The sequence below is a fragment of the Neoarius graeffei genome, chromosome 13 (assembly GCF_027579695.1).
Source record: "Neoarius graeffei isolate fNeoGra1 chromosome 13, fNeoGra1.pri, whole genome shotgun sequence".
Taxonomy (NCBI): Eukaryota; Metazoa; Chordata; class Actinopteri; order Siluriformes; family Ariidae; genus Neoarius; species Neoarius graeffei.
Genome location: NC_083581.1, coordinates 49,186,018 through 49,209,912, shown reverse-complemented (window position 1 = coordinate 49,209,912; position 23,895 = coordinate 49,186,018). Strand labels below are relative to the sequence as shown.

The 23,895-nt window shown below is 41.4% G+C and overlaps 1 protein-coding gene across 1 annotated transcript; it reads left to right on the top strand.

Moving 5' to 3' along the window:
- Window positions 1-92: 92 nt before the first annotated feature.
- Window positions 93-23,647, top strand: si:ch211-220i18.4 (SRSF protein kinase 3). The gene is made up of 12 exons (XM_060936873.1): window positions 93-150; window positions 1,884-1,969; window positions 2,083-2,191; window positions 2,313-2,400; window positions 2,475-2,562; window positions 2,777-2,883; window positions 12,194-12,317; window positions 12,414-12,460; window positions 12,580-12,687; window positions 18,289-18,358; window positions 18,422-18,514; window positions 23,102-23,647. The coding sequence occupies exons 1-12, from the start codon at window positions 107-109 to the stop codon at window positions 23,284-23,286; spliced, it is 1,149 nt and encodes a 382-aa protein (XP_060792856.1). The 5' UTR covers window positions 93-106; the 3' UTR covers window positions 23,287-23,647.
- The last annotated feature ends 248 nt before the right edge of the window (window positions 23,648-23,895 follow it).

Sequence of the window (23,895 nt, the reverse complement as noted above, 5' to 3'; positions counted from 1 at the left end):
GTGAGAGAGAGAGAGAGAGAGAGAGAGAGAGAGAGAGATTTTCCCAGGGACAAATCCACAGCACGCAGCAAAGTCCCTGCAAGAAACTGAAGCCAAAACCACCATCATGCAGACCAGCAGCAGCCAGTGCTTTCACATATCCAATAAAAAGTGAGTAATATTTGTTCATTTCATTATTTTATTCAAATGATATTAATGCACGAATGAAATGTTTTTTATAAAACACACACACACACACACACACACTGTTACCATGCAAAATTTGTTCCCTGATATCCATATTTTGGGATAAAATAGACACAGGGACTTCTTGACAGTTTTGTAATGATGTGAAAACTCTGTATAAATCAACACACAGAGTGCAAATGCTGTTTTTACAAAGTCTGTTGGAAACAGCGATAAAGATCCAACAATTGTTGTGAAACGTAAATAATTTGGGTTTACTAGAAGTACAGAATGTTTCTGGCACACAATATTTTCAGGACTGAAAAATTCATATTGGTGATAAATGTTCTTACTGACTGCTTTTTGCCATCAGATAAGACTAAACCGAGAGAAAAAAATCATAAAAATACTACATAAGTCAAACTCCTTATAAATACAGTATATATGGCATGTTATGCAGATTCCTTCCTCCTGTGTGTTGTGTTGATTGAGTTCATTCTCATGACTGTATTGAGAATCGAGAGGAGAAAATATATATGTATCTGACTGTAAGCCATGCTATGCTACTGGCCTGGTAACCTAATACTAACAGTAGAGAGAAGGCAGCCTCCATCTTATTGCAGCTTTTATGATTGTCTAAGGATATAGGCTACAGCCAATGAAAAGAAAAAAGTTTTGTCCAGAACAGCAGTAGTCCGCCTTGGCACTGATTCTAAGTGTCTCTGGAACTGTACTGAGGAATGAATACCATTGTTTCTAAAGATACTCCTTCAGTTGGCGCGTTGATGATGGTGCAAAGTCATCAAAAAAGGCCATGGCATATAATTTACATCATTTTCATCCTCATTAAACCAATCAGTGAGTCCTTATGCCCTGTAGATGGGACAGTGTCATCCTGGAAGAGATCATGCCCATCAGGATAGAAAGGTTTCATCATAGAATAAAGGTGATCAGTCAGATTCATTTTGTATTGATTTGCAGTGATGCCTCCCACTAAGAGGACAAATTATTCCAGTGAAATAGCTCTTGCAGAATAACAGAGCCAATGTTTTTCCCTTTTTCTCCATCTGTGTATATATCATTGATCCATCCATCCATCCATCCATCCATTATCCATAACTGCTTATCCTGTGCAGGGTCTCAGGCAAGCTGGAGCCTATCCCAGCTGACTACGGGCGAAAGGCGGGGTACACCCTGGACAAGTCGCCAGGTCATCACAGGGCTGACACATAGACACAGACAACCATTCACACTCACATTCACACCTACGGTCAATTTAGAGTCACCAGTTAACCTAACCTGCATGTCTTTGGACTGTGGGGGAAACCGGAGCACCTGGAGGAAACCCACGGGGAGAACATGCAAACTCCACACAGAAAGACCCTCGCCAGCCCCGGGGCTCGAACCCAGGACCTTCTTGCTGTGAGGCGACAGCGCTAACCACTACACCACCATGCCGCCTAAATATGTAGTTGCCAAAGTAAAAATGTAGTACTGGTCCATTGTTCTCAGTTTCCCCCTTCGACTGTTACCTTAAACCTGATACACATTTGTGACACCTATTTGGAATAAGCAATGCAAAAGTAAAATTAAATTAAAAAAATAAAAAAAAAACTTTATTCACTCTCGTGTATGAATATCAACACTGAGTGGAGAAGTTGCATGATTTCCACTATGCTTATGTGTGTGTGTGTGTGTGTGTGTGTGTATGAAAATAGGTCTCATATTAAAAGAGCGCCGTACTTTGATGAAGGAAATGATGATAACACAGAAGAGGAGGAGGATCCAAGAGAATATTGTGATGGTTTGAACCTTTGTTACGTTCAATATAGTGATGCCATTCCTTCAGATACCATGTCCTTGGCGGTAAAGCACAAACATGTACGTAAATCCCTGTTGTGTGTATCCTGTTAATAGGAGGCTACCACCCTGTACGAGTGGGCGATATTTTTAACAAGAGGTATAAGGTTCTGTCCAAGCTGGGTTGGGGCTACTTCGCTACTCTGTGGCTTTGTGTGGATCTCAGGTACGGTATATGTGAATGTTGTTTGCTATATGTTTCAGTTTTTTGTGTGACCTGGGTTACTATGTTAGCACAGGATGTCTGTGTAGGCCATCACAAGTTTTTGCACCTGTGTGTGTTTCAGGTCTGGAAGGCATGTAGCAGTGAAGGTCCTGAAGAGTGGATCTGGCTTCACGCAGGCTGGCCAAGATGAGCTGTCACTACTGCGCTGTGTGAGCCTCTCTTATTCTTTCTCTCACTCTTTACCTCTCTTAACCCAACATGACTGTTGCTCTTGAACCTCCAGGCCAGCAGTCCCTCAGTCTGCCACCCACTGAGAGGACGCATCGTACAGTTGCTGGATGAGTTCAAAATAGCTGGTGTTAATGGCATCCGTATCCTTTTTTTAAACCCACAACAATCCTCCTTCAAACATCCATATGAGGTAAATCATTTATATGGATAGCTGACTCGATCATGTCTCCATTGAACATGAACAGAAATGCCAGGGTTTTTTTGTTTGTTTGTTTTGGTTTTGTTTGGTTTTTTTAAGCTCAAATGTGGCATGGCATGAAATGAAGTGTTTTCAGGCTTGACTTATTGATACAGATGTGTGTCTGGTACTGGAGTTACTGGGTCCAGATCTGCGCTGCTGGCAGGTGTGTTTTGGGAAACCTGGCCTCTCGCTCATGTGTGTCAAAAGAATAATCACTCAGGTGAGTCATACTGAGAATGACACGATTGACATGAACATTTTGCAAATTATTTGCTTACTAAAAATATTAAGTCTCTTAAAATGAAAATAGTTGGTACATCATGGAAAATTGTCTCATCTCATCTCATTATCTCTAGCCGCTTTATCCTTCTACAGGGTCGCAGGCAAGCTGGAGCCTATCCCAGCTGACTACGGGCGAAAGGCGGGGTACACCCTGGACAAGTCGCCAGGTCATCACAGGGCTATGGAAAATTGTATTTTGTGGATTTCAATTTTGCTGAAACTGAAATATTTCTTGTATAAAATATATCTCTGGATAAAACTGGGGGAGCTGACCAAAAACTGCTTTTGTTGGGTTTTATTATCGACAGTGGTGCTTGAAAGTTTGTGAACCCTTTAGAATTTTCTATATTTCTGCATAAATATGACCTAAAACATCAGCAGATTTTCACACAAGTCCTAAAAGTAGATAAAGTTAAACAAATGAGACAAAAATATTATACTTAGAAAAAGGATCCAATATTACATATCTGTGAGTGACAAAAGTATGTGAACCTTTGCTTTCAGTATATGGTGTGACCCCCTTGTGCAGCAATAACTGCAACTAAATGTTTGCGGTAACTGTTGATCAGTCCTGCACACCGGCTTGGAGGAATTTTAGCCCATTCCTCCGTACAGAACAGCTTCAACTCTGGGATGTTGGTGGGTTTCCTCACATGAACTGCTCACTTCAGGTCCTTCCACAAGATTTCAATTGGATTAAGGTCAGGACTTTGACTTGGCCATTCCAAAACATTAACTTTATTCTTCTGTAACCATTCTTTGGTAGAACGACTTGTGTGCTTAAGGTCGTTGTCTTGCTGCATGACCCACCTTCTCTTGAGATTCAGTTCATGGACAGATGTCCTGACATTTTAGAATTCGCTGGTATAATTCAGAATTCATTGTTCCATCAATGATGGCAAGCCGTCCTGGCCCAGATGCAGCAAAACAGGCCCAAACCATGATACTACCACCACCATGTTTCACAGAGGGATAAGGTTCTTTTGCTGGAATGCAGTGTTTTCCTTTCTCCAAACATAACGTTTCTCATTTAAACCAAAAAGATATATTTTGGTCTCATCCATCCACAAAACGTTTTTTCCAATAGCCTTCTGGCTTGTCCATGTGATCTTTAGCAAACTGCAGACGAGCAGCAATGTTCTTTTTGGAGAGCAGTGGCTTTCTCCTTGCAGCCCTGCCATGCCATTGTTGTTCAGTGTTCTCCTGATGGTGGATTCATGAACATTACCCAATGTGAGAGAGGCCTTCAGTTGCTTAGAAGTTACCCTAGGGTCCTTTGTAACCTCACCGACTATTAGACGTCTTGCTCTTGGAGTGATCTTTGTTGGTCGACCACTCCTGGGGAGGGTAACAATGGTCTTGAATTTCCTCCATTTGTACACAATCTGTCTGACTGTGGATTGGTGGAGTCCAAACTCTTTAGAGATGGTTTTGTAACCTTTTCCAGCCTGATGAGCATCAACAACGCTTTTTCTGAGGTCCTCAGAAATCTCCTTTGTTCGTACCATGATACACTTCCACAAACATGTGTTGTGAAGATCAGACTTTGATAGATCCCTGTTCTTTAAATAAAACAGGGTGCCCACTCACACCTGATTGTCATCCCATTGATTGAAAACACCAGACTCTAATTTCACCTTCAAATTAACTGCTAATCCTAGAGGTTCACATTCTTTTGCCACTCACAGATATGTAATATTGGATTATTTTCCTCAATAAATAAATGACCGAGTATAATATTTTTTGTCGCATTTGTTTAACTGGGTTCTCTTTATCTATTTTTAGGACTTGTGTGAAAATCTGATGATGTTTTAGGTCATATTTATGCAAAAATATAGAAAATTCTAAAGGGTTCACAAACTTTCAAGCACCACTGTATCGTAGTTTAATAACCATTTTCCCTAAGTTTATAACTAATAATAAATGGAAGACAACAGAGGTATAACTTTGTTTTTGAAAAAAAGTACTGTGAGAGAAAAGGTCCATTTTTGCATGATTAATTATAAACCATTTCAACTGTCTTGGAAAGCATTTGTGAAGTGGTTTCACTCGTCTGTATCCAGGAGCATCGACTCGTTCATGTATCATAGCACTTTGGTCTAACTAGTGTTTAAATCTATAAACCTTTAACTCATGGAATGATGGATGCTTTATTTTTTTTTTTACTGAGTTACTGTTGTTACCTACTTTCTTATTTAGAGTCCATTCAAAGTAAAAAAAAAAGTGTGTGATCCTGCAGGATTAAACTGGCCAGGATAATGAGTTACAGATGGTATAAAGTCGAACACTTTATATTCACAAATATCACCTCAATAGTTTTCTGTACACAAGTCCATTATATAATAATGTGATACTACTGATGTGTGTGAAGCAAACATGAAACACGGGGGGGAAAACCTGATCGACTCAAGGCCTCTGCATGCTCGTGCGACAAGGCTTTCGCAGACAGCTTTTCGCAGACAGTTGTAATTTATTGTTGAGCGGGAGTAATAGGCGTGCGCGATGTTATTCACCGGCACAACGCAAGGGGGCGCGAAGTCGCTAGGAGTAGTTGGTGGGTGTGGTTAGTGGAGTGTTTATCCTCCGGTTGATTTGATTTGATTCGATCATAATATAAAATGAAGTACAAAATACATTAAAATCAGGATTACACAAGAAAGCGCAAGCACTTATTTCCATTGTGGTCCCATAACTTATAATTACTTATAATGACTAGAACTTCTTTTTTTTTTATAATGACTAGAACTGGAGTCGTATAGATGTACGTACTTCCTCGATCAACTGCTCTTCATGCTGCTCCATCTTCGCTCGTGTTTTTAAAAATGCCGGTCGTGAAAACAAACCGGGAAAGTAGGGAAGCGGAAGTGCGTGTACAGCGGGTAGAGTGGACCAATCAGAGCCCTCTTGTCTGCGAGGCTTCTGCGGTGGTCACAATTTTTGGGAGGTGCGCGCAGAGCGTCTGCGAAGGTGGGGGGGCTACGCAGACACTGTCTGCGACACCGTCTGCGAGGACTGGGTTGTCAGCATAAATTGGCCTTCACTTGTGTTGTTCAGTTATAACTGTCCAATTTTAGTAAAAACAACAAGAACTAACAGCATGACTGGGTCTAAACTGATATACTTTTTAAAAAGTATATTTCATCAGCTTCTGTCAAAAAGCTTCTCTGGCCAACAAGATGGACGAACTGCTGCTCCTCAACACAATCAACACGGATTTTAACAGATCTGCTGCCTTGTGCTTCACTGAAACCTGGCTCGGTGAGCACATCCCAGACACTTCTCTCCACCTGCCTGGATTTCGCCTGCACCGAGCGGACCGCGAAATGGAGCTCACGGGGAAAACGAGAGGAGGCGGAGTCTGCTTTTACATTAACGAAGGGTGGTGTACTGATGTCACGGTTCTAAACAAATCATGCAGTCCTCATCTGGAGACATTATTCATAAACTGCAAACCGTTTTATGCTCCGCGAGAGTTTTCCTCGTTTATTCTGGTTGGAGTCTACATCCCTCCTCAGGCTTGTGTTACTGACGCATTACAACACCTGGCTGACCAGATAAACAATGTGGAGAAAAAATACCCGGACTCTCTGCTCATTGTTTTGGGGGACTTTAACAGAGCAAACCTCAGCCATGAACTGCCAAAATATAAACAGCACATTAAGTGTCCCACCAGGGACACTAACACTCTGGACCATTGTTACACTGTTTTAAAGGACTCATACCACTCTGTCCCCTGTGAAGCCTTGGGACTATCTGATCACTGCATTGTTCATCTTATCCCGACCTACAGGCAGAAGCTGAAATCTGCTAAGCCGTGTTAAGAAAGTGTTAAGACGGTGAGGAGATGGTCCGATGAGGCCAAAGTGGAACTACAAGCCTGCTTTGACTGCACTGATTGGAGTGTTTTTGAGGCTGCAGCTTCAGACCTGCATGAACTGACTGATACCGTGACATCTTACATCAGCTTTTGTGAGGATGTGTGTGTGCCCACCAAGACCTTCCGCACATACAACAAACAACCCTGGTTCACTGCAAAACTCAGGCAGCTTCGCCAGGCCAAGGAGGAGGCCTACAGAAGTGGGGACAGAGTCCTGTACAAACAGGCCAGAAACACACTGACGAAAGAGGTGAAAGCAGCTAAGAGGAGCTATGCTGAAAGGATCAAAAACAGCCTTTCACCCAGCGATCCGGTATCAGTGTGGAGAGGCCTGAAGAATATCACCAGCTACAGGAGACCATCCACCAACAGTGCAATGAACCATCAACTGGCTGACGAGTTGAATGTGTTCTACTGCAGATTTGACACAGTCACACCTCCCCCCCGGCATTAAAGACCCATTTACACCCCCTGCTATTCTGCCTCCTCTCGCCTCTGACCCCACACCAGCACTCAAGATCTGTGAAGAGGATGTTTGTCAGCTTTTTCGCAGACAGAAGATCAGGAAGGCACCCGGCCCAGACGGTGTGTCACCCTCCTGTCTGAAGGTCTGTGCTGATCAACTGGTCCCCATCTTCACCCAGATCTTCAATAGATCCCTGGGGCTGTGTGAAGTCCCCTCATGCTTCAAACGCTCCACAATAATCCTGGTTCCCAAGAAATCTATCATCACAGGACTGAATGACTATAGCCCTGTAGCCCTCACATCTGTAGTCATCAAGTCCTTCGAGAGACTGGTGTTGTCACACCTGAAGGACATCACAGACCCCCTGCTGGACCCCCTGCAGTTTGCCTACCAGGCAAACAGGTCAGCGGATGATGCAATCAATATGGGACTGCACTACATCCTGGAACACCTTGACTCTGCAGGGACGTACGCCAGGATCCTGTTCGTGGACTTCAGTTCGGCGTTCAACACCATCATTCCAGATATCCTTCACACCAAGCTCACCCAGCTCACTGTGCCCTCCTCCACCTGTCAGTGGATTATAAACTTCCTGACTGACAGGAAGCAGCAGGTGAGGCTGGGGAGCATCACATCCAGCACCCAGACTATCAGCACTGGCACCCCCCAGGGGTGTGTGCTCTCCCCACTGCTATTCTCCCTTTACACCAACGACTGCACCTCAAGAGACCCGTCTGTTAAACTCCTGAAATTTGCAGACAACACAACGGTCATCGGCCTCATCCGAGATGGTGACAAGTCTGCATACAGACGGGAGGTTGAATGGCTGGTCTGTTGGTGCGGTCAGAACAATCTGGAGCTGAACACGCACAAAACTGTAGAGATGACCGTGGACTTTAGGAGGAGCCCCCCCACCCTGCCGCCCATCACCATCACCAACAACACTGTGACTGCTGTTGAAACCTTCAGGTTTCTGGGCTCCACAATCTCCTGGGACCTGAAGTGGGAGACCAACACAGTCACCATCATCAAAAAGGCTCTCCATCCAAGACCTGTACCTGTCCAGAGTCAGGAAACGGGCAGGTAACATCTCTGCGGACCCATCACACCCTGGTCACAAATTGTTTAAACTTCTCCCCTCTGGGAGACACTACAGATCACTGTACACAAAAACAACCAGACACAAGAACAGTTTTTTCCCCTCAGGCTGTCTCTGTGATGAACAGCTAAAACCGGACTCAAATATCAGCAACATCAGCTGTGAAATATCTGCACACTCATACATTCATTCTGTGCACACTGTATATTTATATTTACTAAGTCATCCTTGCACTATGCACCATTTTGCACCAAAAGATTCTACATATACATTAGCTTTTTGTTTGTTTTTTGTCTATGCTTTTTTTTTTTAATCTGTTTGTACTAAGAGAGCTAAGTGAAACCAGAGTCAAATTCCTCGTGTGTTCACATACCTGGCAATAAAAGTGATTCTGATTCTGATATTGCATGCTATCAAACCAAATGAATGAAACCCACTAGAAGGGAATAGAATACGTGTTTTTATTCCTTCAAAAAAAGTGTCCTTTATGTATAATAATGCATTTTATTGCTTATACTTTCTTGTTCATTTTTTAACATTTGGAAGAATATTATTCTGAAACCCTTGATAAAACCCATGGATAAAAAGGAAAATGTTCCATGAAAGACTGCATGTGAGAATGTAAAAAGTGTCTCTGTATGCAGCATTTACCCATAATACCCCACTCAGCATCACCATGCAAAACCATGTTACCGCAGAAGTATAAACCAAGCCTAAAGCACACTGTGCTAGCAAGAGTCAACATTTACACAAAACTGTATTCCTGATTCTGAAAAGATTATGTCATCCATGCACACTAATTAAACCAAGCAGCATAAACTATTCTATCTTCAAACAGATCACACCTCAGCCAACATGTGTAGTGCAGCAAGTCGTGGAATTCTGAGTGTGTAGTCAGGGTGTCTACAGGTTTGTCCAAGTTAAATTTAAGACTTTTTAAAGACTTTTTCATACCATGTTCCAAAAAAAATTAAGACCAAATCTAAAGTCACGCAAAAACGTACTCTTTTGGGAAAAAAAAAACTATATAATTTAATGTAACTTATTGTTCTTGTAAACATTCACCAGAAAACACTATTCTAGTAGAAGTACTTCATTTCTTTTCCTTGACAGGCATTCACACACTCAGAACACAATATAAGGATCGGATAAACTTGTAACTATGTGACAATCAGAATGCAGTCACAACGTTTGAATCCAATGTCTCATCTCATTATCTCTAGCCGCTTTATCCTTCTACAGGGTCGCAGGCAAGCTGGAGCCTATCCCAGCTGACTACGGGCGAAAGGCGGGGTACACCCTGGACAAGTCGCCAGGTCATCACAGGGCTGACACATAGACACAGACAACCATTCACACTCACATTCACACCTACGGTTAATTTAGAGTCACCAGTTAACCTAACCTGCATGTCTTTGGACTGTGGGGGAAACCGGAGCACCCGGAGGAAACCCACGTGGACACGGGGAGAACATGCAAACTCCACACAGAAAGGCCCTCGCCGGCCACGGGGCTCGAACCCGGACCTTCTTGCTGTGAGGCGACAGCGCTAACCACTACACCACCGTGCCGCCCTGAATCCAATGTAACAGTGTGAAAATGTGAATGAAGTCACACACACAGAATCCAATGCAACAGTTTTTTTTTAAATTATTATTTTCTCTGCTTGGGGAGTCACACTGTAAGCAGAATTGTTCAATTCCATCTTTGGTCAAACAACAATGCAGAAAACAGTTAAACAATGTGAATGCACGTACACCTGAAACTTCGGCTCACTCACTTGAAAGGTCTGCTCACTTGCACTTCTTAAAACACTTGGAATGATACCCACACACAAACAATACTATTCTCTCACATGCACGCAATAGAATATATTCTCTCTCTCTCTCTCTCTCTCTCTCTCTCTCTCACACACACAATATTCTCTTACATCTCGCAGATCTATCCTCTTCTCCACGACCGTTAGTGGTGGCAACGCTGAAGTCGGATATTTGAGGCTGATGCTCGCGGCCTTTAGCAAAAGCAACGTGCTTGGTGCTCTTCATATGAGAGTCCACCGCTCTTATCCCCATTGTGCCCAACTTAAAAGTCTTACAGCATGCTACACAGTATGCCTCGCTGGCATCTTTGGGTACAGCTTTCAGCCACCACGAGTATTTTGCATCTTGCAGCCAGTTATCATTAAATTTACATTTACCCATTGTGGCTCGGACTACCCTCCATCAACAGATCAGGCACTGAGTGGTTGTCAAGCACGCGTGTGTCTAGCAACCGGTGGATTCGGAGCCTGCGCGGTATAATTGTGAGCATCAAAAATGATTAAACTTTTTCCCCATCCAAAGTGTACCACATTTTAACGATATGACTGAGTAAAATCTCCATAAATTTAAGATTGAAAATTTAAGACCATGGGGTTTGAAATTTAAGACAATTTAAGACTTTTTAATGGCCTTATTTTAGGAAAATTAAATTTAAGACTTTTTAAGGACCCGCGGCCACCCTGGTAGTGCACTATAGGAAAAGCATCAAGGTGCCGTAACACTGAAGTGCATTAAACATCTCATCTCATCTCATTATCTCTAGCCGCTTTATCCTTCTACAGGGTTGCAGGCAAGCTGGAGCCTATCCCAGCTGACTACAGGCGAAAGGCGGGGTACACCCTGGACAAGTCGCCAGGTCATCACAGGGCTGACACATAGACACAGACAACCATTCACACTCACATTCACACCTACAGTCAATTTAGAATCACCAGTTAACCTAACCTGCATGTCTTTGGACTGTGGGGGAAACCGGAGCACCCGGAGGAAACCCACGCGGACACGGGGAGAACATGCAAACTCCACACAGAAAGGCCCTCGCCGGCCCCGGGGCTCGAACCCAGGACCTTCTTGCTGTGAGGCGACAGCGCTAACCACTACACCACCGTGCCGCCCTGCATTAAACATGTACAACAAATTAAAACTTTTGTTCTGCAAAAGTCAAAAGGAAGAAGGGTTTATTTTCATTCTCAGGCTGTTGAACCTACATGTCTATTAAGTAAATAAATGCAGCGTTCAGCACTGAATTTATTTGTGATGGCACACTCCAGCAGCAGTTAATGGTGAAAGTATACACTCAAGGATTTTAAAATTTGCAATTTTTTCTATTTTTTCTACCTAGCCTAATAGGTTTAAATGTTGTAATTTTATTGTGGCAGTTGTATACGGTTTCTCAAAAAATATTTACTTGTGCCGTCCATTTTATCTCTGTACAGATGTTATTGTGGAGAGGTGTGAATTGTTTGCCCATCAGGCAGCTCACACACACGCCTCCCCTTTCCCACTGCGCTGCTCACAAGCAGCTAAACACAGAGTCACAATACTCTACACACAGAAACCCAACAGTGTCAAGTTAATTTGTGTAACATTTTTAACAACAGACATCACAAAGCAGCTTTACAGAAAATTAGACGTGTGCTAATTTTATCCCGAATAAATTTATCTATCCATCTCTGATGAGCAAGCCTATGGCAACAGTGTCCTGACTAAGCTTATAACAGACTTGCAGCGATAAAATAATTCATTTGTTTATACTGATTGAAAATGTCTGATAAGTCAATTTCCATTCTGCTGAAGGAATGAAACACCAGTGTACTGTGAGAAACAGTTTAAACAGCTAATAGCCCAGAAATGAAATTTGTTTGGTATCTGAGCTACTCATTTGACCGCTCCTGTGTTTTATCTGCATGATTTTCACTGATACTAATGCATTCAATATTTTGGAAGGACCTCATACCCAGCCTCTTTGCTTCAATTTATTCCCAGGTTCTTGAGGGTCTTGATTATCTGCACACACACTGTAAGATCATCCACGCAGACATCAAGCCTGAGAACATTCTGCTCTGTCTGGGGCAGCAGCCTCTGGCACACACAACACACATAAATCCTGGTGAGAAAGAAGATGATATCCATAAATGATCCACTGCATTGATGCATTTAATGAATAAACTATCCTTTGTCTTTCCTGCTCATTACACAAATCTAGAAAACATTTCAGTGAAAATCACAGACCTGGGCAGCTCCTGCTGGGTGGTGAGTGTAAGGCATTGTACATTCGACAATACTGCATTCCAACTACTTCTCAATCTAAAAACAATGGCAATCATTTTCATCCAATATACAGTGACATAAAATACCTTCACATGTTCCAGTACAAGCACTTCTGCGACAAGATCCAGACCCAGCAGTATCGTGCTCTAGAAGTTCTGCTGGGTTCTGATTACGGGCCTCCTGCTGATATCTGGAGTGTAGCCTGCATGGTGAGTCGCTAGTTGGTTTTCATCTGCTGCTTGTTTTGTAGACATTTTATCTACCATCTCGACTTTATTAAAAACCTCTATGCACTGAGGTTCAAGTCTGACGATTGAACCAATATGTTTCAATATGTTCTGGGATTGTTGTCCGTGCCAAAAACAGATTTTATCTAGAAGGACCCTCGGTAGAGTGTATACCTCCGCCAAGCTACATGCTATCAACACCAAAATCAAATGATTTGAACCGAGGATAATACTAAAGCTGTACACCAAATTTCATCAAAATCCATTCAGTACTTTTTGAGTTACATTGTGAACAGACAAAAAAAAAATCCTTGATCTGCATGCATGTGAGCAATTCCAGCGTTATGGACGTGACACTTGAACTCAAAATGGCAACAAATGACCCAGTGCATGTTTTATTGTCTCCCAGTATTTAAACAGGTGTTGCATATTTTAAGGCTGTACCATACTGGAGAAGTGATAGAACAAGAACAATTCCCATAGTACATCTAGGGCATGCCAGAAAATGCCAATAAAAGATGCGTTATGGATGTGACAGAAAAAGTATCACTTTTCTTGGGTGACTGTACATTTTTATCAAACTCTGTGAAATTGTAAACCTAATGTCGAAATGGAGATATCCATTTGATAGAGGGGTCCAAGGTGAATATTAAAAAATCTTTGTTTAAAATATTTTGTATTTCATGCAGAGTTTCGGAAGGAAAAGTCAGCGTTATGGATGTGACGAAATTCCGTTATGGATGTGACGCGTCTGAAATAGACATGGCATATGTTTAGAAAATCAGCAATTTAACCACCATAACCCTTTGAAAAACTCTCTAAATATCAGCTAAAACTATCAAAGTTCTTAAATAATATTTAGGATGGCTATTGTTTTGCTGTTTTGTGGATTTTAGCATACATTTCTGTGGCTTGTGGCAATAATATAGAATTGTACATGATCAAAGTTGATTTTAGCTTGGGGTTTACATTATAAGAAAGAAAGACTGACAGTGATATATTAGGTTGGTTACAAATTGGTTCAACTTATTCACATCTGTAAAATACAGGCCTAGGTGATATCTCTGGGAGTGGTTTTGATGTATTACATGTTGCTTTATTTTTGCATGGTGAGGTTGACATTTACATGGAATTGCCCATATCCGGATTTGAATCAAAATCTAATCAATTGTTCCTTGGCCCATGGCTCAGCTTTCCTCAAAATCCGTTCATTACTTTTTGAGTTATGTTGGGAACAAACAAACAAACGAAGGTGAAAACATAACCTCATCCAACAACATTGGCAGAGGTAATCAATTAGGCTGCAGAAGAATCCCAGTAAACTTTCCAATCCCTCATGAAAATGATTTTCACACTTTACGTAGGTAGTGACATGGTACCTACTTAAATAGATAAATGGTATGGTCACATCTTGTGTTTATGCATAAATTACATGCTAATTTTTTTCATGTTTCCAAATAATAAATCAGTAATTGTGGCAGGAATGTGCAATAATGGTAGCATATTGTACTCATCTGTTCAATTAAATTGTTACTATTATCTCATTCTCATCTCATTATCTGTAGCCACTTTATCCTGTTCTACAGGGTCGCAGGCAAGCTGGAGCCTATCCCAGCTGACTACGGGCGAAAGGCGGGGTACACCCTGGACAAGTCGCCAGGTCATCACAGGGCTGACACATATACCCTGTCCACACTAGGGATTTTGTACCGATACGATACTACTTTCGTACCGCAACACCTGTCCACACTAGCAACTATACCGGTACTGTAGCGGTATAACTGTATCGGTACGAAACCCACAAATGTATGGGTTTCGTACCAGTACAGTATCGGTACTGTAGCGCTTCGCTGTAGTGTGGACAGATGAAGCGGTTCTGTATCGATACAAATATAATGCTCATGCGCAAAGTCACACACCTCAATCGATGTCTTCGCTGAATAAAATAGTGAAGAACGGAGATTCGTTTTCTTTGTTTCTTTCTCAACTGCCTCGCGCGTTTTATACGATTCGACTGAATAAATGACCACCAGAAATACAGACTGTAGATTGACAACAAAAAGCGCACACACGTTGTTTCATCCACCATATTCTCAGAAGGAAGTTACTCGGTAACCACAGAAACATTTCACGCACGCGCATTTCAACTACCATGAAAGAAAACCGCAAACATTTCTCGCTAGTGTGGACAGATGCACTAAACTGTACCGGTATACTTTGTATCAATACAGTTATACCACTATCGTACCGGTATATATGTGAACACAGCTATAAACACAGACAACCATTCACACTCACACCTACGGTCAATTTAGAGTCACCAGTTAACCTAACCTGCATGTCTTTGGACTGTGGGGGAAACCGGAGCACCCGGAGGAAACCCACGCGGACACGGGGAGAACATGCAAACTCCGCACAGAAAGGCCCTCGCCGGCCACGGGGCTCGAACCCGGACCTTCTTGCTGTGAGGCAACAGTGCTAACCACCACACCACCGTGCCGCCCGGAGTGTTTTTCTGCTTATGTTATTTTATTATTATTTTAACTTCAAGATGTGATAAGGTTATTTCTATAACTGAACTGATTTGTGATATTTGTTGACAGATGTGTCACTGGTAATAGAGTAGCACATTTTTGCCAGGTAACACAAAGAGGTGTGATACTGCCTTTTTTTTTTTTTTACAGCCCTGATTCCAGGCTACGCCCTGCTAATAGCACATGTCTGAAGCCTGGTCTAAATGTAAACGTAAACAGAACAACATTGCATGATTGTAAAGAAATAAATGGTTTTAGTATAAATTCGGAGGTGATTATAGGAAATTGTGCGCTGATTGGTTGAGAAATTCTGACTATTTCTCAATAATCACCTTGAATGACTCAGCAAAAGGGCGGCCAATCGTTCTGTCACCGTAAGTGAGGAAGAATTACAAATTCTGAAAGAAAATGCTGTTCCTAAAAGCCCTAAATATGCTATGACGTTTGGTCTGAAACTATTCAAAGGTAAAGTGGAATTGTGATTTATCTTATCTATTTCAAAACAACGTATTTTATGTGAGTCGACATTGAAAAGTGACAAGTCTGTGCCGTGCCTTTATTACATTTGCGTACCAGTTTTGAAGTTTGAAATAAATTATTTTTAAGATGATTTTTTTTGTATTTTTTAAAACAATTACCGGTGTATTTATACTAAAACAATTATCCGCCTCAGGCTCAGTGAATATCGACGAATAATAACCTCGACTTTGTCTCAGTTATTATTCACCAATATTCACTTCGTCTTTGGTGACTAATTGTTAAATATAATCAATGTAAAAAGCCACATCAGTCTAGAAAACCAACTAACAGAAACAAGATGGAAAGTAAGGCTACATCCACACGACAACGGCAACGAGATTTTTTTTTTTTTAAATATCGCGTCCACATGGGCAACAGATCACTAAAATTTCAGGTACATATGGCAACGCAACGCTTGCTGAAAACAATGCAATACACATGCCACACCTCTAGGTGCGCTGTAAGATGGTCCCGTCGGAGACACCAGAACAATAGAAGAAGTAGACGCATGCGCATAAACCCCTTCTTCTGTAGCATCAGCCACATAAAGTTTTGATTATTAATCAGTAGCGTAAAATAGTATCTATTGTCTAATACACTTATTTATATTTCATATTAAAACGTCTATGTAAATTAATACATAGAAAGCCTGGCCAGGCGCTGAACGTTCTTCTGCCTTCACTTTAAGAGAAATCCAGGGCAAGCATGAGCCTAGCTTCTTCCGTGTCACTCACCCTGTCACTGTCACACGCACACACCTTCTGCTCGTTTTTTGAATGGAGACGCGGAAAGAGGAATGAATGGGGTAGATGGAGAGAGAGAGAGAGAGAGAGAGAGAGAGAGGAATGAATGGGGATAGAATGGAAGCCACCAACATTCTGATATCCTCCAGAATTCTTTAATGGTCCGGAATAAATTGAATGCTACACGTTGATAGATTACTTTATTGTTCTACGCCCTTTTTGAGGAATGTATTGTCGGACTTAAACCAACATCTGAAGAGGTGAGATCACTCCTTTTTTTCTCTTTTTATTTGTTGACATCTCGCATCGAGTTCGTTACACTTCTACCCGACGTGAAGCACTCACAGTCATGTGGTTGTGACGTCATCATAAACAAATCCGTTCTACTCATCCAGACGACTTCGCAACGGCGCCGTTGCCAGATTTTTCCACTCTGGAACCCGTTCTCAAAAGATTTCGTTTTGGGGCACCCAAAACGCCGGTGCCGTGTGGACGCCAGGCCGAAACGATAAACAATTTTATCAGATTCACCTGAATCCGTTGCCGTGTGGACAGGGCCTAAGTTTATATCATACTGTGTTTCTATGGGCCCTGTCACACTATAGCGTTTTGTTCGACGTTTGGTTGCGTTTTTAAAAATTTGAGAAACGCCGGGGAACGTCGACGTTCTTCAAATTAAGTTTCTAGGTCAACGATGTTGTAACGTTCTTGTAACGCTTGGGTAACGCTCAGCCAACGTTCCCTCAGTGTCAGGCGACGTTTGTGGTCCAAAATAGCAGCAAAACCTAGCGTTCTCATAGCGTCCACAGCGCTTTGATAGCGTTATCATAGCATTTGGGTAGCGTCTGCCTTGCGTCCAGGTAATGTTCTGGACGTTACACAGACGCTGGAAAAATTCAGAACGCTGACAGACGTTAGAAAGATGTTGAAAGAGCGTTACATGAGCGTTAAGAACGCTCGGCGAACGCTGACGAACGCTGAAAAACGTTGGCGACACGCTGGACAGACGTTCGATGGACGTTACACAGGCGTTAGGCAAGCGTTACCCAAGCGCTAGGCACGCGCTGGACACTCGACCCTGATGGGCCGGCGTCCGCCTAGCGTCCAGGGAACGTCCTGACTTTCGAGTAACGTTCGAGTAACGCCCGCAAACTTTCGTGTAACGTTCCTCTAACGTGTAAGTAGCGTTTTGATAGAACGTCCTGAATTTTTGTGCACACCCAAAACTATTTTTCACCCTCAGCGTTCGCCGACGTCCCTCGACGTTCCCCAACGTTTGCCGACGCTCGTCTAACTTTCTTGTAACTTTTTTCTAACGTTCTCGACGTTCCTCTGCGTTTCGCAACACGTTACTCGAACGCTGGTGAGAACGTCGTAGTGTGACAGGGCCCTATGTAGTTCACCTGACTGTTAAAAACATAAGAGCTTTTACACAGCTAACTGTGAGATTGTTTAAATTATGGTCAGATGCTTTAAAAAGAGTCACAATGGTGTGAAATTGATACACAGGTTAGTTTGTTTGGGTACATCCCTAAACATATTACTTCTACACTAAATACTGTAGTACGGTAGAAAAGTGTGATAAATCACATATGAGCTGACTTCAGATTAACTCCTGAATGGATCCTGAGGTTATTGAAGCAACCTGGACTCGACCGTGCATCCCCTCTTGTTTTACCTGGATAAATCATTTTTATGATGTCCTTTACTGTAATAATTCTAACATGTCAAAATTTACACAAATGTCCTAAGACATATTACTGTTTTCCCTTCCCCCCCCCCAATAGGCTTTTGAGCTTGCCACTGGTGACTTTTTATTTGAGCCCAAAACTGGGAAGAATTTCTCTTTGGAAGAAGGTATGCAATGTTACTATATTCAACATTAAATGAAAAAAAAACTAACCAATGTTAACATTTCAGACCATCTAGCACATATCATTGAGCTCCTGGGAAAGATCCCCACGTCATTGTCTATGTCTGGGAAATATTCATCAAAGTACTTCAACAGCAGTGGTAAGTAGGAAAGCAATGACTACAAATGATGGTATTTATTTTTAAAATATTAGAGTAAATGTTTTGAATAAATAGAATTGTATTTCCATAATTAACGTTTTACTATTATGTATAATTTATGTTGTTAAATGACTAAGAATTACTAATAAATACAACCCTAATTTGGGACACTGTATAAACTGTAAATAAAAACAGAATACGATAATTTGCAAATCAAGGGGAGCCTATATTTCACTGAAAATAGTACACAGATGTACGAATGTACAAACTGAGAAATTTTGTTTTGTTTTTTTTTTATATATGCTCATTTTGAATTTGATGTCAGCAACACATTTCAAAAAAAGTTGAGACAGGGGCATGTTTACCACTGTGTTGCATCACCTCTACTTTTAACAACACTCTGTAAACATTTGGGAACTGAGGAGACCAACTGCAGTAGTTTAGAAAGAGAAATGTTGTCCCATTCTTGCCTGATATACAATTTAAGTTGCTCAACAGTTCAGGGTCTCTTTTGTCATATTTTATGCTTCATAATGCACCAAATGTTTTAAATAGGAGACAGGTCTGGACTGCAGGCAGGCCAGTTTAGCACCCAGACTCTTTTACTACAGAGCCATGTAGTTTTAATATGTGCAGAAAGTGGTTTGGCATTGTCTTGCTGAAAGAAGGAAGGCCTTCCTTGAATCTTTTAATGATATTATGTACCACAGATGATGTGATATCCAAATTCTTTGCAACTTTATATTGAAGAATGTTATCCTTAAATTGTTGCACTGCTTGCCCACGCAGTCTATCACAGAGCGGTGAACCCCTCCCCATCTTTACTTCTGAGACATTCCGCCTCTCTAGGATGCTTTCTGGGATTTTTTTTTTTTTTTTGGGGGGGGTGTCGCATTACACAACTTTTTCGGTCTTTTGTTGCCCCGTCCCAACTTTTCTGAAATGTATTGCTGACATCAAATTCAACATGAGCATATATTTTTCAAAAGACAATAAAAATTTCTCAGTTTCAACATTTAATACAGGGGCGCAGATAGGATTTTTGAACTGGGGGGGACTGAGCTGTAAGCAAATGATTCCATTTTGTGTAAATATATATATATATATATATATATATATATATATATATATATATATATATATATATATATATATATATATATGTGTGTGTGTGTGTGTGTGTGTGTGTGTGTGTGTGTGTGTGTACTGAAGCTTCAATATACATTCGAATTGTGAGTTTTCTAACTGAATGAACATTGGTAGACAAAGGCCTACCTGGTCAACATTGCTCGGTTTTTGAAAAAACGCTGTAGCTAATTGTTTTTTGTTTTTTCATTGTTGACCCCACCAGGGATTGCCTGCAGGCCAGGAGGACAATGTTAACATCTTGAATCTCATAATTTCAGTTAACAGTTGCTGCTTACTAAAATAACATTATACATAAAAATAACAACATTAAAAGATATTCACCTACAGCCTAAAATGCTGTTATTTTACATTTAGCCATACTTCAGGTAAGTCCAAATTCCTTCTTATTATTATCAGACTAGCTACTCAACATTACAAAACAAGTATTTGTCACATCTGGGAAAGGCAACAGGCATAGGATATTTACATCTTTTGGTTCTTGAAACAAACGCTGTGATTTATTTTCCCCCCTCTTCTCTGGCTTAATGTGGCAGAAAGATCACCAGCTCGGTCATTAGACAGTGGTTTATGATCACTATGGTTACCGCGACAGGCAAAGTCCCCAGCTCCCCTTAGGACCCCGGGGTCGAGATGGTGCGTTACATTTACATTGGAAGTCGGAACTTGGAGCTCTGAGCAACATAATCTCAGAACTGAGCGCTTCCCAGTTTAAAAACTGGGACATCATGGAACATGGAATTCGAAAAAAATGGCCAGTTAATGAAATGAAACGAAAACCCCAACGTTTATGCTGGGAGATGCTGGATTTCAATGCTTTTCCGACTTCAAACTTCCAACTTACGAGTACAACTGAACGCACCGCAGCAGAAACACCGCTGCTATCAAATGGATGAGCTGTGCAGTGTTATTAACCGAGAATTACGTGGAAAATGAACACCTTGCTTTCCCAACTCTGCAAGGATCTGCTCCAGCCTACACTGATTCAAGAAGGGGAAAATGTGGACTGATCACAGACAAGGCTGCTGCTGCCATTTCAACTTTGTGCTGCAGTGTAAGTTAGTCTAACTAACGGAACATTAATCCTCACTTTTTCTACCTATGTGTGGCACCTTACGTAGGGACGGTGGGTGGGGGGGACAGATGGGGGTCACTATAAATCTGGGGGGGACATGTCCCCCCCGTCCCCCGTGCTATCTGCGCCCTTGATTTAATATGTTGTCTTTGTACTGTTTTCAATGAAATACAGGGTTTCCATGATTTGCAAATCTTCACATTCTGTTTTACACAGTGTTCCAACTTTTTTTGGAATTGGGGTTGTATATTATGCAGTGATTAAGCAATACTGGAGAATTTATGAAAGGCTTATGTGAAAATTCACAAGGTGATATTAGAGATTGCATGTGACTTTGTCTTTACATGAAAGAGTTTTAACAATTATGACGAATTATCAAATGTGGTCTACGGACCCACACTGTTACCTTTTTTACTTCTTACAGGCCATTGGTTTGTTTTTATAAACATCATATTCATAACCGGGTGGCACGGTGGTGTAGTGGTTAGCGCTGTCGCCTCACAGCAAGAAGGTCCTGGGTTCGAGCCCCGGGGCCGGCGAGGGCCTTTCTGTGTGGAGTTTGCATGTTCTCCCCGTGTCCGCGTGGGTTTCCTCCGGGTGCTCCGGTTTCCCCAACAGTCCAAAGACATGCAGGTTAGGTTAACTGGTGGCTCTAAATTGACCATAGGTGTGAATGTGAGTGTGAATGGTTGTCTGTGTCTATGTGTCAGCCCTGTGATGACCTGGCGACTTGTCCAGGGTGTACCCCGCCTTTCGCCCATAGTCAGCTGGGATAGGCTCCAGCTTGCCTGCGACCCTGTAGAAGGATAAAGCGGCTAGAGATAATGAGATGAGATATTCATAACCCTGAGAAAGTTGTAGAAGGTACACATAGTGCTTCATAACATTGGCCCTGTGTTTACACTTGGTTTTCAAATGCATCTTAGACGATCGGCTCACAAGCTGAGACACATCACCACTTACCTTGCACCTCGTGTTCACACTTCATTACTGCCTCCAGCATTTACACTAGAAGGTCAAAGGGGCCCCATGTACAGATGTTACATTAGTCACCAGGCAAGTGCCAGATTTGTTTAGTATGGGCCAGTTAAGAAAACAAAAATCTTTCAAAGACTAATATACATGCAGGCTGTTTCAACTGTTGATATTAGCAGGACAGTCATTTGCAAGTTATGAAAGAGCTTAGGATAAGATGAGCATCAGTGTGCTGTCATCAAAACTACCACTACATCCAGCATTACTGATATATTTTCCAGTTACATGCGTGTTGGGGACTGATCAGGACACATTTACACTACAAAAGATATGTGATTAAACGCGATCCAGACCACCTCGCCCATTGGTTTGAGAGAATGTGTCTTGAACGCATCTTGGTAGTCATTTACACTTGCATTTAGCACTATCCACTTGTGATGTGATCACCTAAAACACATTTTACAACCAACACACCAAACACTTTAGTGAGCTTCATGAGTGAAATTTTATTGGAATGTTGCTTCATGGTAGCTTTAAATGCAAATGGAGCACCATCACTTCAGTTTAAATGAATTTCATACAAGATGTATAAGAAAATACAGGAACTAATTTCCCAAAAGGTAAGAAGACAGGTGGGCACAAATAGAAGTCTTCTTAATTCTTCATAAATATGGTGCTAGTAAAGACAAATATTCAGCAATCAAGTTAAAACTTACACATTGTTAACAAAACTTAACAAAACTCAAACATTCAATCTATGATGGTAATTGAGTATTTCTCTCACTTCTTCATCTAAAGACAACACAATCTACTTCATTAAATCTTTTATTTCATGTCACTGGTTTTGACATAATCCCTACGTAAATCCTTCAGTACTGCTTAATAAAATATCCAGTGCTTATGAATTTCTTAAGGCCCACTGTAAATTAGATTAGATAGATTAGATGAAACTTTATTGATCCCTTTGGGAGGGTTCCCTCAGGGAAATTAAGATTACAGCAGCATCATTACAGATAAACAGAGAAAAGAAATAGGGAAAACTTCTAGATAAATTAAAATAAATTAAGTATTTACATATACAAATATAAAAGAATAATATATGGGGAAGAAGGGGGGAAGGGGGGAGAAGGGGGGTTAGGGTAAGTGGGGAAGCAGGAGAGATATTGCACTTTATATTGCACGTTGTCCGGTATTGCTTATTGTTAGGCTAGGCTACTGCTCCTTCCCGTCCTCTGTCCTCCTGTTACACCCCCCCCAGAGAGGAGTTGTACAGTCTCATGGCGTGAGGGACAAAGGACAAATACCCTTCATATAACATTTTGTCTGCTTTGCTAAAACAAACACCTGATCATTTTCCTCTATTTTGTTGCCACTTACGCATGCTGACACAGGAGACCTGCAGAGAATCCCTACCCTTCGTCCCTGGGGGCTGTATGAAGTCCTGATAGAGAAATATCGCTTCCTTCTTCAAGATGCAACTCTCTTCTCTGACCTTCTGCTCCGAATGCTGGACTTCCTGCCAGAGCGGAGAGGGACAGCAGCTCAGTGTCTCAAACACCCATGGCTGAAATTGTGACCTTACATTCCCTTCTGACCTTGAAAACACTTAAAATCTGAAAGGTCAAATATCTTAATGTTTGACTGGATCTGTTTTTGGCACTATAAGGTTCTGTGCTTAAAATTCCTTCACTTAAAAATCTTCATTGTATTAGGACTATTTACACAATGAAGTATTCCAGCTCAGGGAACAAGGACGATGAAAACAAAGGTCAGAATATCAACCAGAATAGAAGGCTTATAGAAATTACAGCTCTTTTCTTACACAGTCAAGGATAAATGACCATAAATAATATTGTGTTTAATAATATGCTGAAAACCTCTCTCAATTAATGAGTGTCTAAACGTGAAGTGATGTAGTATGTGGCATAATTTTTGCACTAGCCTAATGTATTTTTTCTGTTTATTTTAATAAACAGGAATATAAACATTAGCAGCAACTTATATGTGAAGTGAAACCATGCATTTCAATAAAGGTCATGACAGTAAACAAAAAACCTACAATGATGAACCTCATATAATATCTCTACAGGTATTAACATGGATTTACAACTCACACACACGTATATGTGTGTGTGTGTGTGTGTGTGCACTCAGTGTAAATGAGTACACCCCCTTTGAAAAGTAA

Bases quoted from the DNA above. Each gene is read 5' to 3' on its own strand.
- si:ch211-220i18.4 (XM_060936873.1), top strand. From the start codon at position 107: ATGCAGACCAGCAGCAGCCAGTGCTTTCACATATCCAATAAAAA. The intron at 2,192-2,312 runs GTACGGTATATG...TGTGTGTTTCAG, and splicing joins TGGCTTTGTGTGGATCTCAG to GTCTGGAAGGCATGTAGCAG. The intron at 2,884-12,193 runs GTGAGTCATACT...ATTTATTCCCAG, and splicing joins TCAAAAGAATAATCACTCAG to GTTCTTGAGGGTCTTGATTA.